Source organism: Liolophura sinensis, chromosome 3 (genome assembly GCF_032854445.1).
Source record: "Liolophura sinensis isolate JHLJ2023 chromosome 3, CUHK_Ljap_v2, whole genome shotgun sequence".
Classification (NCBI taxonomy): domain Eukaryota; kingdom Metazoa; phylum Mollusca; class Polyplacophora; order Chitonida; family Chitonidae; genus Liolophura; species Liolophura sinensis.
Window position 1 is genome coordinate 2,984,606 of NC_088297.1, and position 19,504 is coordinate 3,004,109.

The following is a 19,504-nucleotide window of genomic DNA, read 5'->3' on the forward strand; positions in this document are numbered from 1 at the left end:
TTTTGTGAAACTAAAATGGCTCTAGATATAACCATGCCAAACCCATGAATGTACTGTACACCATGAAACATAAACTGTTTAAATAAAGAAATAAATAAATAAATAAACAAACAAATAAATCCCACATGTTTTGCTTTGAGACAGATAATGACAATTCATTCTACTCCATTTCTGTGTTGGATAAGGCTGTAATACTCTCAGTATGGTGTTAAAGGAGACGAAAACACACAAATGATGCAAGTTTCAGATGAATGTGCGCAAAAAAGTTATATTTAAATATGATCTTTAGTTCTGTGATGAATTTTTTCTTCAGGACAAAAGGGTATTTGAAAGTATTGTTTGTATTTGGGACCGTCTGTTGGTACATACTGTCTTTGCAGAGTAACTTTCTAAGTAATGTGGGGGGCCTCCGTGGCTCAGTTGGTTAGCGCAGCGTTATGACCCAGGAGTCTCTCATCAATGCGGTCTCTGTGAGTTCAAGTCCAGCTCATGCTGGCTTCCACTCCGGCCGTACGTGGGAAGGTCTGCTAGCAACCTGCAGATGGTCGTGGGTTTCCCCCGGGCTCTGCCAGATTTCCTCCCACCATAATGCTGGCCGCCGTCGTATAGGTGAAATATTCTTGAGTATGGCGTAAATCATCAATCAAAATCAAAAATCAAATCTAAATAATGTGGTGTGGTGCAAGTCTAATGAATTTATTTGAAAGTAAATTTGTTACATATCCAAACACGTGGTTTAATGTAAATCATGGCAATGTGTATAACATATTGAAACTATAAATGTGATTAAAACTGTGGTTTAAAGGAGAAGAAAACATAAAAATGTTCCCAGAAACAGATGAAAGAGCATCAAAATTTATTTGCAAATATGAACTTTAATATTTTTTTGGATTTTTTTTCACGAGAAAAGGGTATTTGAAAATATTTTTGTATGGCAGGTATTTGGGACCAAATTTTAGTATTTATCATTGTTGCATAATAATGTTCTAAATAACTATGTGATGCTTGTCTAATAAATTTATTTGAATGTAAATTTGTTGTTTATATCCGAACATATGCATTTACCCTAAATTATGATAATATTTATGGACACATTAAAAATATAAATATGATCCAAATTGAGGTTTAATACATTTGTTAGCTGGAAAAAACAAATTCTAGTGCAAAAGTATTTATAAAACCTGTGTTACATCCTCATTGTTGACATTATTAAACAAAAACTATAAATACCAAAAGGTGTTCCCAAATACCCACCATACTAAAATTGTTTTGAAGTGTCTTTTTGTCCTTAAGGAAATGTTGCTAAAAAATATTGAAGACCACGTTTAGGAATAACTTTTCGCACTCTTTCATCTGTCATTCGTTTTATGTTTTCTCCACCTTCAACATAGTTGTTGAGTGAAAAAAAAAAAAATCATTTAGAGCTTTATTAACCAAACATGTACCATAAAAATTATTTTCAAATGTCCTTTTCCCTGTAAAGAAAAAGGAAAAATTATATTCAAGATTATAGTTCCAAATAACCTTTTCACTGTGACTTAAAGTTCACCTGGTATTTTCTCCACCTTTAAGCCACACTGATTCATGCTTTATTTCTTGAATTTAGCATTCACCGTTTGTTTTTGTGTTCAGTAGCTAGTCGCGCTCATTCCCATGCTATGTGCATGTTGTATCACTTCAACATCCCTAGATACATATCGGGTAGATATAAAAAAAAAAAGGGTCGTACTTTGATGCTGCATTGCTCCATTATCCTTTGTTCAAACCCTGGCAAACTTTAGACATTCAAATTGCATGATTTTGTTAATATACTGACCAGTTTTCAAGGTCATAGCTAGAGTAGTCTGTACACAGGGTTAAAATGAAAACATAGCCTCAAAAACGCACGTTCTGGTGACCTACATTGCATCACCTGTCAAGTGTCATGAGCAGAGCGCGCGCTGCACCTACGTGACACGCGTCGATCAAGTGTCGTCTGGAAAAATTGTTCGCCTCTAGTGCCAGAGAAACCCTTCAGCCAGATGGGCACACGTTTTGCTGAATCAAGATGGCTTTCTCTGCAGGGGACAAGGAATTGATCACCTTTTCAAATAAAACAAGGTAGAACATCATTTTGAAATGTCCGGAACATGTGTTTTGACTCTGTCGTGATTTTGGTCCCATGGACAGAAATCTTAAAGGATGAAATTGAAATTTGGTCTGTATACTTAGGACATAATGGTTTTTGAGTGTGTAATTTTTTAGAAGCAGAAGTAAGAGGGTTTCGGAAATATTGAGTGTCAAAGTATGGCACATTTTTTTATGCCTACCTGATACAGGTACAAATATATTGTTTTTTCTTTTATCTTAAGATCTTGTACAGCACCCGTCCATTCTGGGACCACCCCATCATTTGTGGCTGTCCAGTCTTCCAAGGGAGATAACCCTGCTTTTGTACAGATCCAAAGCAGCAAAGAGTTTCCAATAGGAAAAAGGTGGGTGTATATGGTGCGTTGTTTTTTGGGGGTTTTTTTTGGGGGGTTTTTATTTTTGGTAATAGTAAATTTACACATGATCACTCAAACTTACACTTTTATTTATGCATTCGTTTGATTGATGTTTTGAAGCATTACTGAAGAATACTGCAGTGAGCCATTTAGGCCAGTACCAAGGGATATAGGTCAAATAAAAAAGTCATTGCTTACAGTAAATTTTATTTATTTGATTATTGCTGAATGCCTTACTCAAGAATTTTCACTCATATGATGGTTATCAGTTTTTTACTTGTATATTTTGGAGGTATATATCTCACTGCGTACTGGAATTTTTCAATATTTTCATCAGGCAGGAATTTACACATATTTTTTGATTCACGGTATAAGGTTTATAGGTTTAGTGTTTGTGTCTTGAAAATAACTCAAGAACCCCTGGGCATGGTTGATCTAAAAGTCTTAATACCAGAATTACAGTGTAACTTTAGCCATGTTTTCAATTTTGTACTTAGCCCTCATGTAATTGATATGAACTTACATCTGGTGCTGTTCTATTTTTACTTTGAACAACTGCATTGGCTGCTGTGGTTGGCTAAAATTTTCAATATAAAATATGGCTTAACACCAGCATTAGCTAGTACACTTTCGGACCGTTTTGGTGGCCTACCGATTAGAGCGTCTTCCTCAAAATGAGGAGAACTGGAATCAAACCGAGTCAGGTCATACCAAAAACTTAATAAACGTCATTTGTTGCTGCCTCGTGTGGGGTTCATCAGTGAGATGTTAGAGCAAGGGAACATGACTGGTTGGTCTGGTGTCAGTATAATGTGGCTTGGTGAAATGTCATGTTTGGTGTCTTCGGCATGATGCTTCAGTGGTGGCTGCACTTTGGCGGTATGGATTTGCTGTGCTATAAGAAGACATGGTATATGTACACATACCTAATGACTCCTCGTCGTTGAATGACAATTTAACGATTTAAATGAAAATTTTTAAAGTACGCCGTTTAACCCCAACCATACATACATACATAAGGCACTTTCGAACAGCTGGGCTTGATGTTCGAAGGGAGATAATCCAGTACAGATCCAAACCTGATGTTCGATACAAAGATTAAACTAATCTCAATACACTTGAACATGAATTTTAGTTTTCATAGCTATTAGCATGTTCTGCAACATGCTTCAGTGGTTGTTTAAAAAGGGAGACAAATCTTGTAGTACACCAGAGCCAAGGCATCTTCATTTCATACAGACACAGTGCATCATCCTACTGAAAATATTGTTCATCATGACAAATAAAAAAATAAATTCAGTGCTGAAGTTGATTAGTGTTTCCCTACAGTTGTAATATTGGAACATTGTATACATATATAGATACACAAAGATTGTTATAACAATGTTTCCAAAATAGCTGATGTAACCCTACCTAACCCTATAACCCAGACCTTGTGGTAATTTAAGGGTGAGATTTAAAATTTGTGGTCAACGGACAATAAATGCCCAGTGGTACGTCCAGCGCTAACTGAAAAAAGCAAAAAAAAAAAAAAAAAATTTAAAAATGTATCACATTAAGAAGTTAATGAGACAGACATTTGACTTTGGGTATAGATAGACACATAGCAATAAACATTTTTGAGAACACACTGTGTAGTGTACGGTTGTGTGAGTTTGACAGTCCAGGTAATAAATTCTTTAGTTCTATGTTATCAGTAACAAAGTTTGTGTAAAATTACTCATTTTAAAAGAACTGTCATAGGTAACAAACAGAGAGTACCTATGTGGTGGTTCTGGGGAAGGGCTTTGTGGGGCAATGACTGGGTGCCGCTAAACATGTTTAGGACAGTTTTATACCTACCTATGTAAACTTGCATGTTATCATAATATTTTTACAACATGTACAGTGCAAGAAATGGTGATCAAGGCCACACCAATTTCATAAGTTGATGTTTAACGAGCGAAGTAAGCTTTTTTTCAATATCACATATAAAAATAAAACTTGAAAATCACCTCATTTGTGGGATATGTGGACTACCGGATTAATTTGTGGCAGTAGAAGACGTGTATATCTACATGATCCAAATGCCATGAAAAATCATGCAAATTATAAAAAACATCAAGATCAGACAAAATAGAAACGTCGATTTTCAGTTTTATTTTTGGATTTTTTTATTGTCAGCTTGCCCATAAAATACAAAATAAAATTCAGCCTGTGCTGTCTTCCTCTCTGCCCGTACGTGGGAAAGTTTGCCAGCCACCTGCCAACGGATGGTCGTGGGTTCCCCCAGGTTCTGCCCGGTTTCCTCCCGCCATAATGCTGGCCGGCGTATAAGTGAAATATTCAAAATGAAAACCAAATGAAAATAAAATTAGGGCTGCCTCAAAGTGATGAATAATTGCTTTATTACTTGAGATTGGAAGAATAATCCCTTCATTACTTGAGCCTCTCACCAATGCGGTCGCTGTGAGTTCAAGTCCAGCTCATGCTGGCTTCCTCTCCGGCCATAACTGGCAAGGTTTTTCATCAACCTATTGATGATTATGGGTTTCCCCTGGGCTCTGCCCGCTTTCCTCCCACCATAATACTGGCCGTCGTCGTATAAGTGAAATATTCTTGAGTACGGCGTAATGCACCAATCACATAATTAAATAAACAAATACTTGTAGCTGCAGAAAGGCGGTGAATGCCCCCAGCTTGTACTGCTGTGTGTATTGTATCATGATAGCTTTGCTTTACTTGCAGCCTGGGCACTGTGTATGGTTTCCCGAGCAAGGCCACCAAAACCAGGTCTGCAAGTCAGCCACAAGGTTTGTCTCCACTAGAACTGTTTTAGTCATTTTTATTTTTGAGTTTGTGGCTCTGTGAGCCAGATAGCTGTTTGGTGCTTCAGTGTGAATGTGCATAATGTGTTATATGAGGTATGATCAAAAGTACATGATCATTTATACCTGTGGTACAACATTACAGCCTTCACATGATCATTTATACCTGTGGTACAACGTTACAGCCTTCACATGATCATTTATACCTGTGGTACAACGTTACAGCCTTCACATGATCATTTATACCTGTGGTACAACATTACAGCCTTCACATGATCATTTATACCTGTGGTACAACGTTACAGCCTTCACATGATCATTTATACCTGTGGTACAACATTACAGCCTTCAGTTGATCATTTATACCTGTGGTACATTACAGCCTTCACATGATCATTTATACCTGTGGTACATCATTACAGCCTTCAGATGATCATTTATACCTATGGTACAACATTACAGCCTTCACATGATCATTTATACCTGTGGTACATCATTACAGCCTTCGCATGATCATTTATACCTATGGTACAACATTACAGCCTTCAGATGATCATTTATACCTGTGGTACAACATTACAGCTTTCAGATGATGATTTATACCTGTGGTACAACATTACAGCCTTCACATGATCATTTATACCTGTGGTACAACATTACAGCCTTCACATGATCATTTATACCTATGGTACAACATTACAGCCTTCACATGATCATTTATACCTGTGGCACAACATTACAGCCTTCACATGATCATTTATACCTGTGGTACAACATTACAGCCTTCACATGATCATTTATACCTGTGGTACAACATTACATCCTTCAGATGATCATTTATACCTGTGGTACATTACAGCCTTCACATGATCATTTATACCTGTGGTACAACATTACAGCCTTCACATGATCATTTATACCTGTGGTACAACATTACAGCCTTCACATGATCATTTATACCTGTGGTACAACATTACAGCCTTCACATGATCATTTATACCTGTGGTACATTACAGCCTTCACATGATCATTTATACCTGTGGTACATTACAGCCTTCACATGATCATTTATACCTGTGGTACATTACAGCCTTCACATGATCATTTATACCTGTGGTACAACATTGCAGCCTTCACATGATCATTTATACCTGTGGTACAACATTACAGCCTTCACATGATCATTTATACCTGTGGTACAACATTACAGCCTTCACATGATCATTTATACCTGTGGTGCAACATTACAGCCTTCACATGATCATTTATACCTGTGGTACAACATTACAGCCTTCAGATGATCATTTATACCTGTGGTACAACATTACAGCCCTCACATGATCATTTATACCTGTGGTACAATGTTACAGCCTTCACATGATCATTTATACCTATGAAACAACATTACAGCCTTCAAACTGTATCTAATACCGCTTAACCTGAGGCTAGGGGCCGTAAATGTAGCCATGCTAATTACATCAGCATGATGCCTTTATGAACAGTTGCAGTGAAAGCGCGACTGAGATACTTGTTTAGCTGTTATTTGATATGGAACTCATTCATGGACTACGAATTTGAACTTTGATATGGAATTCATGCCTGGAATATTCATTGTCTGCCCGGCATCATTGAAACCTGATGATCGCTTCTCTCTTGTGTGTTACCGGCTTTATGTCTTATTTGTATAATTTCTTACATACCTTTGTCTTCGGGAGTTAGTGTTAAACGTTGTTGTGGAAATGGATCTTGCGATTATCGACTTGGAACGCCCTTTACGGACTACAAATGGTTTAGGAATGTCGGACTTGACGCTTATATTCACATGAGCATTTATACCTGTGGTACAACATTACAGCCTTCACATGATCATTAATACCTGTGATACAACATTACAGCCTTCACATGATCATTTATACCTATGGTACAACATTACAGCCTTCACATGATCATTTATACCTGTGGTACAACATTACAGCCTTCACATGATCATTTATACCTATGGTACAACATTACAGCCTTCACATGATCATTTTTACCTGTGGTACAACATTACAGCCTTCACATGATCATTTATACCTGTGGTACAACATTACAGCCTTCACATGATCATTTATACCTGTGGTACAACATTACAGCCTTCACATGATCATTAATACCTATGGTACAACATTACAGCCTTCACATGATCATTAATACCTATGGAACAACATTACAGCCTTCACATGATCATTTATACCTATGGTACAACATAACAGCCTTCACATGATCATTTATACCTATGGTACAACATTACAGCCTTCACATGATCATTTATACCTGTGGTACAACATTACAGCCTTCACATGATCATTTATACCTGTGGTACAACATTACAGCCTTCACATGATCATTTATACCTATGGTACAACATTACAGCCTTCACATGATCATTTATACCTGTGGTACAACATTACAGCCTTCACATGATCATTTATACCTATGGTACAACATTACAGCCTTCACATGATCATTTATACCTGTGGTACAACATTACAGCCTTCACATGATCATTTATACCTGTGGTACATTACAGCCTTCACATGATCATTTATACCTGTGGTACAACATTACAGCCTTCACATGATCATTTATACCTGTGGTACAACATTACAGCCTTCACATGATCATTAATACCTATGGGACAACATTACAGCCTTCACATGATCATTAATACCTATGGAACAACATTACAGCCTTCACATGATCATTTATACCTGTGGTACAACATTACAACCTTCACATGATCATTTATACCTGTGGTACAACATTACAGCCTTCACATGATCATTTATACCTGTGGTACAACATTACAGCCTTCACATGATCATTAATACCTATGGTAAAACATTACAGCCTTCACATGATCATTAATACCTATGGAACAACATTACAGCCTTCACATGATCATTTATACCTATGGTACAACATTACAGCCTTCACATGATCATTTATACCTATGGTACAACATTACAGCCTTCACATGATCATTTATACCTGTGGTACAACATTACAGCCTTCACATGGTCATTTATACCTGTGGTACAACATTACAGCCTTCACATGATCATTTATACCTGTGGTACAACATTACAGCCTTCGCATGATCATTTATACCTATGGAACAACATTACAGCCTTCACATGATCATTTATACCTGTGGTACAACATTACAGCCTTCACATGATCATTTATACCTATGGTACAACATTACAGCCTTCACATGATCATTTATACCTGTGGTACAACATTACAGCCTTCAGATGATCATTAATACCTATGGTACAACATTACAGCCTTCACATGATCATTAATACCTATGGAACAACATTACAGCCTTCACATGATCATTTATACCTATGGTACAACATTACAGCCTTCACATGATCATTTATACCTGTGGTACAACATTACAGCCTTCACATGATCATTTATACCTGTGGTACAACATTACAGCCTTCGCATGATCATTTATACCTGTGGTACAACATTACAGCCTTCACATGATCATTTATACCTGTGGTACAACATTACAGCCTTCACATGATCATTTATACCTATGGTACAACATTACAGACTTCACATGATCATTGATACCTGTGGTACAATATTACAGCCTTCAGATGATCATTTATACCTGTGGTACAGCAATACAGCCTTCACATGATCATTTATATCTATGGTACAACATTACAGCCTTCACATGATCATTTATACCTGTGGAACAACATTACAGCCTTTACATGATCATTGATACCTATGGAACAACATTACATCCTTCAGATGATCATTTATACCTGTGGTACAACATTACAGCCTTCACATGATCATTTATACCTATGGTACATTACAGCCTTCAGATGATCATTTATACCTGTGGTACAACATTACAGCCTTCAGATGATCATTTATACCTGTGGTACAACATTACAACATTTATACCTGTGGTACAACATTACAACATTTATACCTATGGATGGCCCATAATTCAACTCCAGTCCAATTTCTTCAAGTGTAGTTTTGAAAGTTTTTGACTTGAAACTGGCCTTGAAACCATGTAAGCTCTCAGATGTCACAATGATTGGAATGAAATACATGGATTTTGCGGAGCTGTGTCTGACTGCCGAGGGTCATAATGTCGAAAGACAGCGATTTCTTTGTACAGCAGCGATGAAATCTCAACCATGCGCACGCGCGCGGAAACAGCTATCCGGTGTTATTATCGGCAAGATGACCACCCATGTATGTGTCACATTCTCTAATGAGACAATTACATATAAATAATTTAAAAATTTAATGTTAGAAAAAAGATCATTGAAAATAAGTGAGGAACTTTCACCCATGTCTAAGATGCAAAATTTTGCCAGATTCTGAGGCTTCTGTTGAACATGGAAAATATGTTTTGAGTTTTGCTTGGAAGGTAACATGTAATGTGTCGGATGAATTGATGTCACAGGCGACACCAATTCATTCATGATTTTTTGGGGCAAGAATTAATGAGAAATAAACAAAAAAAAAAAGGGATAAAATAAACCAATCCGATCTTTGGTCCTATCTTATTGTTTTTGTGATTTCCTGTTTGTCAAGGCTTTCCGATCTTGTAAATACGTCTTCATCGCAGGAAAAACTGCTGGGATATTCGAAATTTCCACAAATTAGATGATTTTTCAAGTTTTAATTTTATTTTTATACCATCTTCTGACATTGAAAAAAAAATTATTCTGCAATTTAAATTGTTGTGTCTTATACTGGAAAAATATATTTTTTCCAATGAGACTATTCATAGAGTAACAAGCTTTTCTCAGCACATATATTGACAAATGAATGAACATAGTGCATAATTTTACTTGAACCTCAAGAAGGCAGATCTTTGTTCTGGTTTTGCTGTTGGGGGTAAAAGTTGACTTGAGATTCTGACGATGAGCTAGCAAACACTACGCTGGATCCTTCAAAGCAGTTACCTTGTTTTTACATTGTAGGTGGGGATAAGACTCAAGATTCCTTAACGAATGACGATGAGATTGCACGCAGTCTGCTGGACCTCTCTAAGCAGATGTCAGAGACTGAGTCGAACAAAGTATCATCTCCAGATGACACACCTGGTAAAGGTAAGATATTTTGGGGCAGTATGTATGGAACACTATCAATATCTTCTTCTTTAACATGTGTATTAAAATTTACTGGTTCTTGATTAGTTGATTGTAGGTTGTTCCATTGGTTGTACTTCATATACATGTATATTATAGAGGCATGCATACACTGTAATAAAGGACGGAACAAGTGAGTTCACAGCTGATGAGATTGCATGTAGTCTGCTGGACCTCTCTAACTTGCTTGTACTTATATATTATAGAGGCATGCATACACTGTAATAAAGGACGGAACAAGTGAGTTCACAGCTGATGAGATTGCCTGTAGTCTGCTGGACCTCTCTAACTTGCTTGTACTTATATATTATAGAGGCATGCATACACTGTAATAAAGGACGGAGCAAGTGAGTTCACAGCTAATGAGATTGCATGTAGTCTGCTGGACCTCTCTAACTTGCCTGTACTTATATATTGTAGAGGCATGCAAACACTGTAATAAAGGACAGAACAAGTGAGTTCACAGCTTTGCTTCTTCTTGATCCAGACCAGAAGGAGGTGTATGAGTTCACCATTGCTTAGTGTTGTCCATGGTGCCCTTTCGTGTAGTCTTACATGCAGGTTGCTGTTGACCACTTGGCTTCTGACATGTGACATGTAAATGATTTATTTATTTATTTGATCGGTGTTTTACGCCGTACTCAACAATATTTCACTTATATGACGGCGGCCGGCATTATGGTGGGAGGAACCAGGGCAGAGCCCAGGGGAAACCCATGACCATCTGCAGGTTTGCTGGCAGACCTCCCCACGTATGGCCGGAGAGGAAGCCAGCATGACCTGGACTTGAACTCATAGCGACAGCATTGGTGAGAGACTTCTGGGTCATTGCACTGCACTAGCGGGCTAACTGACTGAGCCACGGAGGCCCCGACATGTGAAAGAGTTTGCCTGCATAACTTACCAAAGTACATTCATATATTTACGCCAGGGCTACACTTTTACAGAGCTAGTCTCAACTGCATGGCTTCTGTTAACCATATTTTACATGAATTTTACACCCTAGCAAAATTGAGACCAAAAAGAAAAAATTCAGAGATTGAAAGTAGTGATTTAAAAACATGTTTAAACCTTGACTCTGGGTGCTTGTAAGATGTTAGTAATCTGAAATGCATCCAAACTGTAAAATCTTTTGAGGGGTGGGAGAGATATTGTGCCTCAATTTTCCTGTGCTGATGTTTTTACCTTGGTTTTTTGTTTGAACTCTAAAACTGATAGTTTTAACCTTACTTATGGGACGCTTTTGTGCAGGGTGAAGGTTGTTAATGATGATCTGACAGTCAAGTTTGTCCATTCATATTTCCAGCTGACATTTTCGACTTTGTTTACCGCACTACAACTCCTGCAAATATTTCTGTATTTTGATGTTATTTTATGTTCACATTCTCTTTATGGAGACCCTGATCAGGCTTGAAAACCAGCACGATCAGTACTTGAATGAGTTTTGCATATTTTAAAGGATTTTGTGATTCTGATTGGTCGTTGTTTTCTATGGAATAACTTGATCTGTGCCTAACCTTTGCATATTTAGCATGGGAAGTAAATTTTGCGGAATTTGCTTGTTTTTCTGTATGATAACAGGAGGAAGGTTAGACTCTTTGATTGGAGCTTTGATGACAAGGACCACCAGTAGGGCTCAACCAACCACAGCCATGTGTTCATCTGACCAATCAGCTGGGGACTTACAAAAGCATACTCTAGTCCCAGCTCAAGGCACAGTGAGGCAGCCAATGAAGAAGGCTGCAGAGCCTGTTCAAGTGATCACCATAGACAGTGACTCAGAAGACAAGTCCAGTTCTGGTGATGATGTCCCAAGGGTAAGTCACCAGTCTATGTTAAATATTCCCATCACTAGGTGTGGGATCAATCCCGGCCATCGGGTAATGAATTTGTATGGTCCTCTGCTCTCGCTCTTCATGGGGCCTTGGTAACAACAGTGGTCAACAACACGTCTGTGGCAGTTTCCACAGTGTAACGTTCTTTGAAACGGTGACCACCTCTCTGTTACCCGTATGGATGCATACCCATGCATCAGATGTGGGAAATTTTGTCAGGAATGTGCCACTGGTTTGTGATTAAATTTACACAATCTGGTTTCCGCCGCTCATAATACCAGCCATCATTGTACACATGTAAGCCAGAGTATTACACTAAAACAGCAATCAAATAAATGAACAAATATCCCCAGTAATCAGAAATTGCCTACCTAAATCAAGTCTGTCCAGGCAATGTGCTCTTTTGTTCTTTACTGTAATACATCACGCGGAGTTTCTGTAAACTTGTGCTGGTAAGGCAGAGAGCTCGAACAGAAGCGCTGCCGCGAATCAGCAGCTAGTGGTATGTTTTAACGCATCTTGGACGCTGCTTGTGAAGGTGTTAACATATTGAATGGTCCTGCCCGTTATCACTGCTAAATTAATGCTCACTTGTGTATAGTACATACCTTTCTTTGGCTTCAACAAGATGTTTCTTCTCATCTCAACCAGGATTGGTCTGAGCGTAGTATAGTTGTGGTGACATCTGTCTCGGGGTTAATATAACATAATGTTCATTTATAAAATTTTAGTGGCCATAATTTATGAGTTGAAAGTCTATGAGACGCGAGCACTGCGGGACGATGTTTCTGAGTTATGTCCCTTTATTGAAATATGCCAAATTACTTTCCTTTTTAAACACATAAAAAATTAGTTACCATGGCGACACCATTCCATGGAGGGGCCTCCATGGCTCGGTTGGTTAACACGCTAGTGCAGCGTGATGACGCGAAAGCCTCTCACCAATGAGGTCACTGTGAGTTCAAGCCCAGCTCATGCAGGCCTCCTCTCTGGCGGTAAGTGTGAAGGTCTGACAGCAACCTGCAGATGGTCATGGGTTTTCCGCTGGGCTCTGCCCGGTTTCCTCCCATCATTATGCTGGCCACCGTTGTATAAGTCAAATATTCTTGAGTACGGCCTAAAACAATACATTCCATGGAATGATATGCACCAAGGCAGTAAGATGTGTTTCAGGGATTTAGGCTGCTCTAATCAACAGTGGTCAATCCATAGGGAACTAAAGCCAGAATAATATGGCCTAAAATCTGTGGATCCTACATAAATAATTCCCCACAGCTTTAAAAACTAAACTTGCATTTTGCAGTGCACAAAGCAGGATCCTCAGGGTTAACAATTCCAATGTCTGCAAAATTAGGAAGGAATATTTTGTCTTTGAGCAGTGCACCGCGGACACGCCAGTAAAATGTGATAGATGGTCTCGGTGCACCGCGGACATGCCAGTAAAACGTGATGGATGGTGTCGATGCACTGCAGGCACGCTAGTAAAACATGATGGATGGTCCTGGTGCACTGCAGGCACGCCAGTGAAACGTGATGGATGGTCTTGGTGCACTGCAGACACACTAGTAAAACTTGATGGATGGTCTCGGTGCACCGCAGACAGGCCAGTAAAATGTGATGGATGGTCTCAGTGCAACACTGGCACACCAGTAAAACGTGACGGATGGTCTTGGTGCACTGCAGACACACTAGTAAAACTTGATGGATGGTCTCGGTGCACCGCAGACAGGCCAGTAAAACGTGATGGATGGTCTCAGTGCAACACTGGCACACCAGTAAAACGTGATGGATGGTCTCGCACTGCAGACATGCCAGTAAAACGTGATGGATGGTCTCGGTGCACTGCAGGCACACCAGTAAAACGTGATGGATGGTCTCAGTGCACTGCAGGCACGCCAGTAAAACGTGATGGATGGTCTCAGTGCACTGCAGGCACGCCAGTAAAATGTGATGGGTGGCCTCGGTGCACCGCGGACACGCCAGTAAAATGTGATGGATGGTCTCCGTGCACCACGGACACGCGAGTAAAATGTGATGGATGGTCTTGGTGCACCACGAGCACGCCAGTAAAACGTGATGGATGGTCTTGGTGCACCGCAGACACACCAGTAAAACGTGATGGATGGTCTCAGTGCAACGCTGGCACACCAGTAAAACGTGATGGATGGTCTCGTTGCACTGCAGACACGCCAGTAAAACGTGATGGATGGTCTTGGTGCACTACAGACACGCCAGTAAAACATGATGGATGGTCTCGGTGCACCGTGGGCACACCAGTAAAACGTGATGGATGGTCTTGGTGCACTGCAGGCATGCCAGTAAAACATGATGGATGGCCTCGGTGCACCACGGACACGCCTGTAAAATGTGATGGATGGTCTCGGTGCACTGCAGGCACGCCAATAAAACGTGATGGATGGTCTCGTTGCACTGCAGGCACGCTAGTAAAACGTGATGGATGGTCTTAGTGCACTGCAGGCACGCCAGTAAAACTTGATGGATGGTCTCAGTGCACTGCAGGCACGCCAATAAAACGTGATGGATGGTCTCGTTGCACTGCAGGCACGCTAGTAAAACGTGATGGATGGTCTTGGTGCACTGCAGGCACGCCAGTAAAACTTGATGGATGGTCTCGGTGCACTGCAGGCACGCCAGTAAAACGTGATGGGTGGCCTCGGTGCACCGCGGACACGCCAGTAAAACGTGATGGATGGTCTCAGTGCAACGCTGGCACACCAGTAAAACGTGATGGATGGTCTCGTTGCACTGCAAACTCGCCAGTAAAACGTGATGGATGGTCTTGGTGCACTACAGATACGCCAGTAAAACATTATGGATGGTCTCGGTGCACCGCGGGCACGCCAGTAAAATGTGATGGATGGTCTTGGTGCACTGCAGGCACACCAGTAAAATGTGATGGATGATATCGGTGCACTGCAGGTACGCCAGTAAAACATGATGGATGGTCTCAGTGCACTGCAGGCACGCCAGTAAAACATGATGGATGGCCTCGGTGAACCGCGTGCACGCCAGTAAAACGTGATGGATGGTCTCGGTGCACCGTGGGCACACCAGTAAAACGTGATGGATGGTCTCGGTGCACCGCAGGCACGCCAGTAAAAAGTGATGGATAGTCTCTGTGCTTCGCGGGTATGCCAGTAAAACATGATGGATGGTCTCGGTGAACCGCGTGCACGCCAGTAAAACGTGATGGATGGTCTTGGTGCACTGCGGACACCTCCAGTAAAACTTGATGGGTGGTCCTGGTGCACCGCGGGCACGCCAGTAAAACATGATGGATGGTCCCCTCGGCCTGCCATTGCACAGATACTTTCCTTCTTTTGCCCCAAAACTATGTAAGCAACTTCATTGAAGCTTCACAAATGAACTCCTGGGCATATCTTGACAGGGTTAGATTTTCGTCACCCTGTCTCACCTTTGATCGATCATCAGTCCTGAGTTTGTTTCACATGAATATGATACCACGAAATGGACTGAGCCAAATCCAGCGGAGGTGAAATAAATAAGTTGATGTACAAAGGCACTATCCCTTGAGAAAGAAGATTCAAATACCTCTGAAAACCATCTAAAATAAAAAAAAACTGAAATATGATTGAGTATTGCATGTAATTAAGATGTCAGTTGATGTGTTGAATTCTGTTCTTCATTCACTTTAATGCAGTCCTTGTTTAAGTGAATAAGCAGCCCTTGTTTAAGTGAATAAGCAGCCCTTGTTTATCTATTTATTTATTTATTTATTTGATTGGTGTTTTACACCATACTCAAGAATATTTCACTTATATGACGGCGGCCAGCATTATGGTGGGTGGCAACCGGGAAGAGCCCAGGGGAAACCCAGGACCATCCGCAGGTTGCTGACAGACTTTCCCACGTACGGCTGGAGAGGAAGCCAGCATGACCTGGACTTGAACTCACAGCGACTGAATTGGTGAGAGGCTCCTGGGTCATTAAGCTGCACTAGCGCGCTAACCAACTGAGCCACGGAGGCCCCGTCCTTGTTTAAGTGAAAATTCTTGAGTATGGTTTTAAAGGACAATAAAGGATTTCATTTAAAACCCTGTTATGAGATGTTGTAAAACCACATTATCAGATGATGTAATACCACATTATCAGATGTTGTAATACCACATTATCAGTTGATGTAATACCACATTATCAGATGATGTAATACCACATTACCAGATGTTGTAATACCACATTATCAGTTGATGTAATACCACATTATCAGATGTTGTAATGCCACATTATCAGTTGATGTAATACCACATTATTAGTTGATGTAATACCACATTATCAGATGATGTAATACCACATTACCAGATGATGTAATACCACATTACCAGATGTTGTAATACCACATTATCAGATGATGTAATATCACATTATCAGTTGATGTAATACCACATTATCAGATGATGTAATACCACATTATCAGATGATGTAATACCACATTATCAGATGATGTAATACCACATTATCAGTTGATGTAATACCACATTATCAGATGATGTAATACCACATTATCAGTTGATGTCATTCCACATTATCAGATTATGTCATACCACATTATCAGATGATGTAATACCACATTATCAGTTGATGTAATACCACATTATCAGAATGTTGTAATACATGTGATTCATTATTATTTTCTACTGTGTTGCAGAATGTGAAAGGCCGCAATGTCCCAATTCACCCTGTTGGGAAGAAATTCTCAAGCAGGCCCAACATTCTAGGATTACATGCGCCGAAGACTGTTCTTTCCAGAGAAACAACTGTGAAGAGACAAAATTCGGACAGCTTAAAACCTGGCTTTGCAGGCTCAGCTTTAGCCTCATCCACTTCTCACAGCACAAAAAACTCCATCTCCACCTCAATTGCCTCAGTTGGACCAATCATTGGGCAGTTAATAAGACAGGAACCAATCAAAATAGCTGTTACATCTGGCGGTGCTGCAGGCAGTTTTTTGGCTGGAGTTGTCCCCCCTTTCCAGTTCACTCATCCCTTTCCTGGTGAGGACTGTACCCCGATAGACAGAACAAAACTGACGCTCCCTCTAGTGAGTGGGGGGCATTCTGGTATGCCCAAGACCGAACCTAGCTGCGTTTTACAGGACCAGTTGCTGATGATCTCACCAACAAAGATGGGTCAAAACATTCTACATCTTGTGCAGTCCCAGGCAAGAAGCAGTGACCAAGCTCAAACTCCGCAAGGAACATCCATTGGCTCCCTGGTTGGGCACATCATCAATGTTGCAGGAGGCTCGGCAGATAATGGGTCCCCCAGCACTCAACACATTCTCTTCCAGGGTGCATCTCAAGGACAGTCCCTGCTTATTCCCATTCCTTGCTCCTTGACGAACGCTGTCACGGAAAGCCAACCAACCTCTCCAGTGGCTTCGATCTCCAAAGAAGGTGTTGGAGTTGGGGTGACCACACCAGTGTTTTCTCCCAGCAATTCCCTTGGCAGCCCAGCTGTGATGAGTTTGCCTGGAAGGAGCAGCCATCCTTTGATAGTATCAGCTCTTGTCTCTGCAAGCTCTGCTGACACAGCCAAAACTCCTTTGAGTAAGCAAGATACCGTTCCAGTAACCAATCAATCATTAACATCTGGTGATGCAGGATCTTCACGCCTTACTACTGTGTCACCCATCATGCTATCCAAATTTCTGCAGAATCCAGAGGGTCAGGCTCACGTCATTTATGTGAAGGCAGACAGCAGTTCTGCTCAAGTGGGAGCAACGCCGACTGCTTTCAAAGTGAACGAAAATACGGCATTCATGGTGGACGGACGCTACGTCTGCACCATCTGTAAGAAGACTTTTCAACAACAACATCAGCTCACTCTTCACAAAAACATTCATTACTTCGAGCGTCGGTTCCGTTGCGAGGACTGCGGTGTGTCCTTCAGAACAAAGGGTCATCTGCTGAAGCACTATCGCTCAGATAGCCATTTGGCAAAGCAGAGCATCAACACACATTTTGGTGTTCCTACCACGGATAACCCGAGACCGTTTAAATGTTCTGACTGCAAAGTTGCCTTCCGTAACCACGGGCATCTGGCCAAGCATTTGAGGTCCAAAATGCACATTACCATGCTGGAAAAGGTAGGAAAACTGCCATCAGGAACTTACGCGCAGATCGAAAAAGGAAGCCTGAATGAGATTGATGCCTCGAATTGCGAACGAACGCTAGAGAGCTTGCACCAGATGGTTGACGCTGCGAATGCAGCAACTCTTCATCATATTGAAAGCATTCCCAGAACAGCATCGCAGGATCAAGGTGAGGGTGGTAGTGCCATGGACTACGAGGCCTTAGACGATTCCGAAAACGAGGATGAAGGCGGCTTGATGATCGTTGAAAGCAACGCCAGTTCTGGTGAAACCTGCATGTCCTCCATGGCTGTTAGCCCCCTTGGAGAGCACTTCAACATCCCTAACCGGTCTCCTTACGAGAAGTTCAAGGCGGCTTCCAACGACAAAGTCACGGTTGAAATAAAGCCCGAGAAGTGGGATTTCGTGGAGATGGGAACTGGAAGCTCGACCCCGTCCCGCTACGGCACCGGCAGTGATCTAGAGAAGGGCCGTGAAGGAGAGGTGTGTGGGCGCTCTGCCTCACCAAGATTCACCAGCCAGATCAACCCAGCCCCTGATCGCCCTCACAAATGTGGAATCTGTCGACAGGGCTTCAAGACTCTGGACTTTCTCAATGTGAGTCTACTTTAGATTCGTATGCAGCTCTAAAAAATGTCACCACTTTATTGTATTTATGTATTTGGTGGATTGTCTGGATGGTGGTTTAGATATTTGATACATCGACAGTTTGGTGGGTTGGATATTTGGTTCATTGACTGGTTAGTTGGATGGATATTTGGTGGTTTGATAAATTGATCGATAATATTTCATTCAAAGTAATGAAAAAGATCTACAAACAAACACAGCCTATATAAATGTCATATTACACGTGATTGATTGTACAATGTTTTGTGTGTTGGGAAAGATACAGGGCAGAGCCCAGTAAACGCCGAATCAGTTAGAGCCAAATGATCACTTCTAGCTTCCATTTTAGCCCTGTTTGAAAGAATGTAAATGGACGTATTTGAAAGTGATAGATGTATCCAGAAGACACTGGGAGCATGGAGAAGACAGGAAGAGCCAATATATGTAATGACCT

The 19,504-nt window shown here is 40.8% G+C and overlaps 1 protein-coding gene across 1 annotated transcript in view; it reads left to right on the forward strand.

Annotated features, from left to right (window-relative positions):
* Positions 1-19,504, forward strand: part of LOC135463763 (uncharacterized) — a 39,351-nt gene that overhangs the window by 17,005 nt on the left and 2,842 nt on the right. Inside the window, exons 5-9 of the mRNA XM_064741191.1 lie at positions 2,352-2,474; positions 5,214-5,278; positions 10,309-10,437; positions 12,058-12,293; positions 16,999-19,041. Coding sequence (XP_064597261.1) covers positions 2,352-2,474; positions 5,214-5,278; positions 10,309-10,437; positions 12,058-12,293; positions 16,999-19,041 — 2,596 coding nt within the window. The remainder of the gene's footprint in view (positions 1-2,351; positions 2,475-5,213; positions 5,279-10,308; positions 10,438-12,057; positions 12,294-16,998; positions 19,042-19,504) is intronic.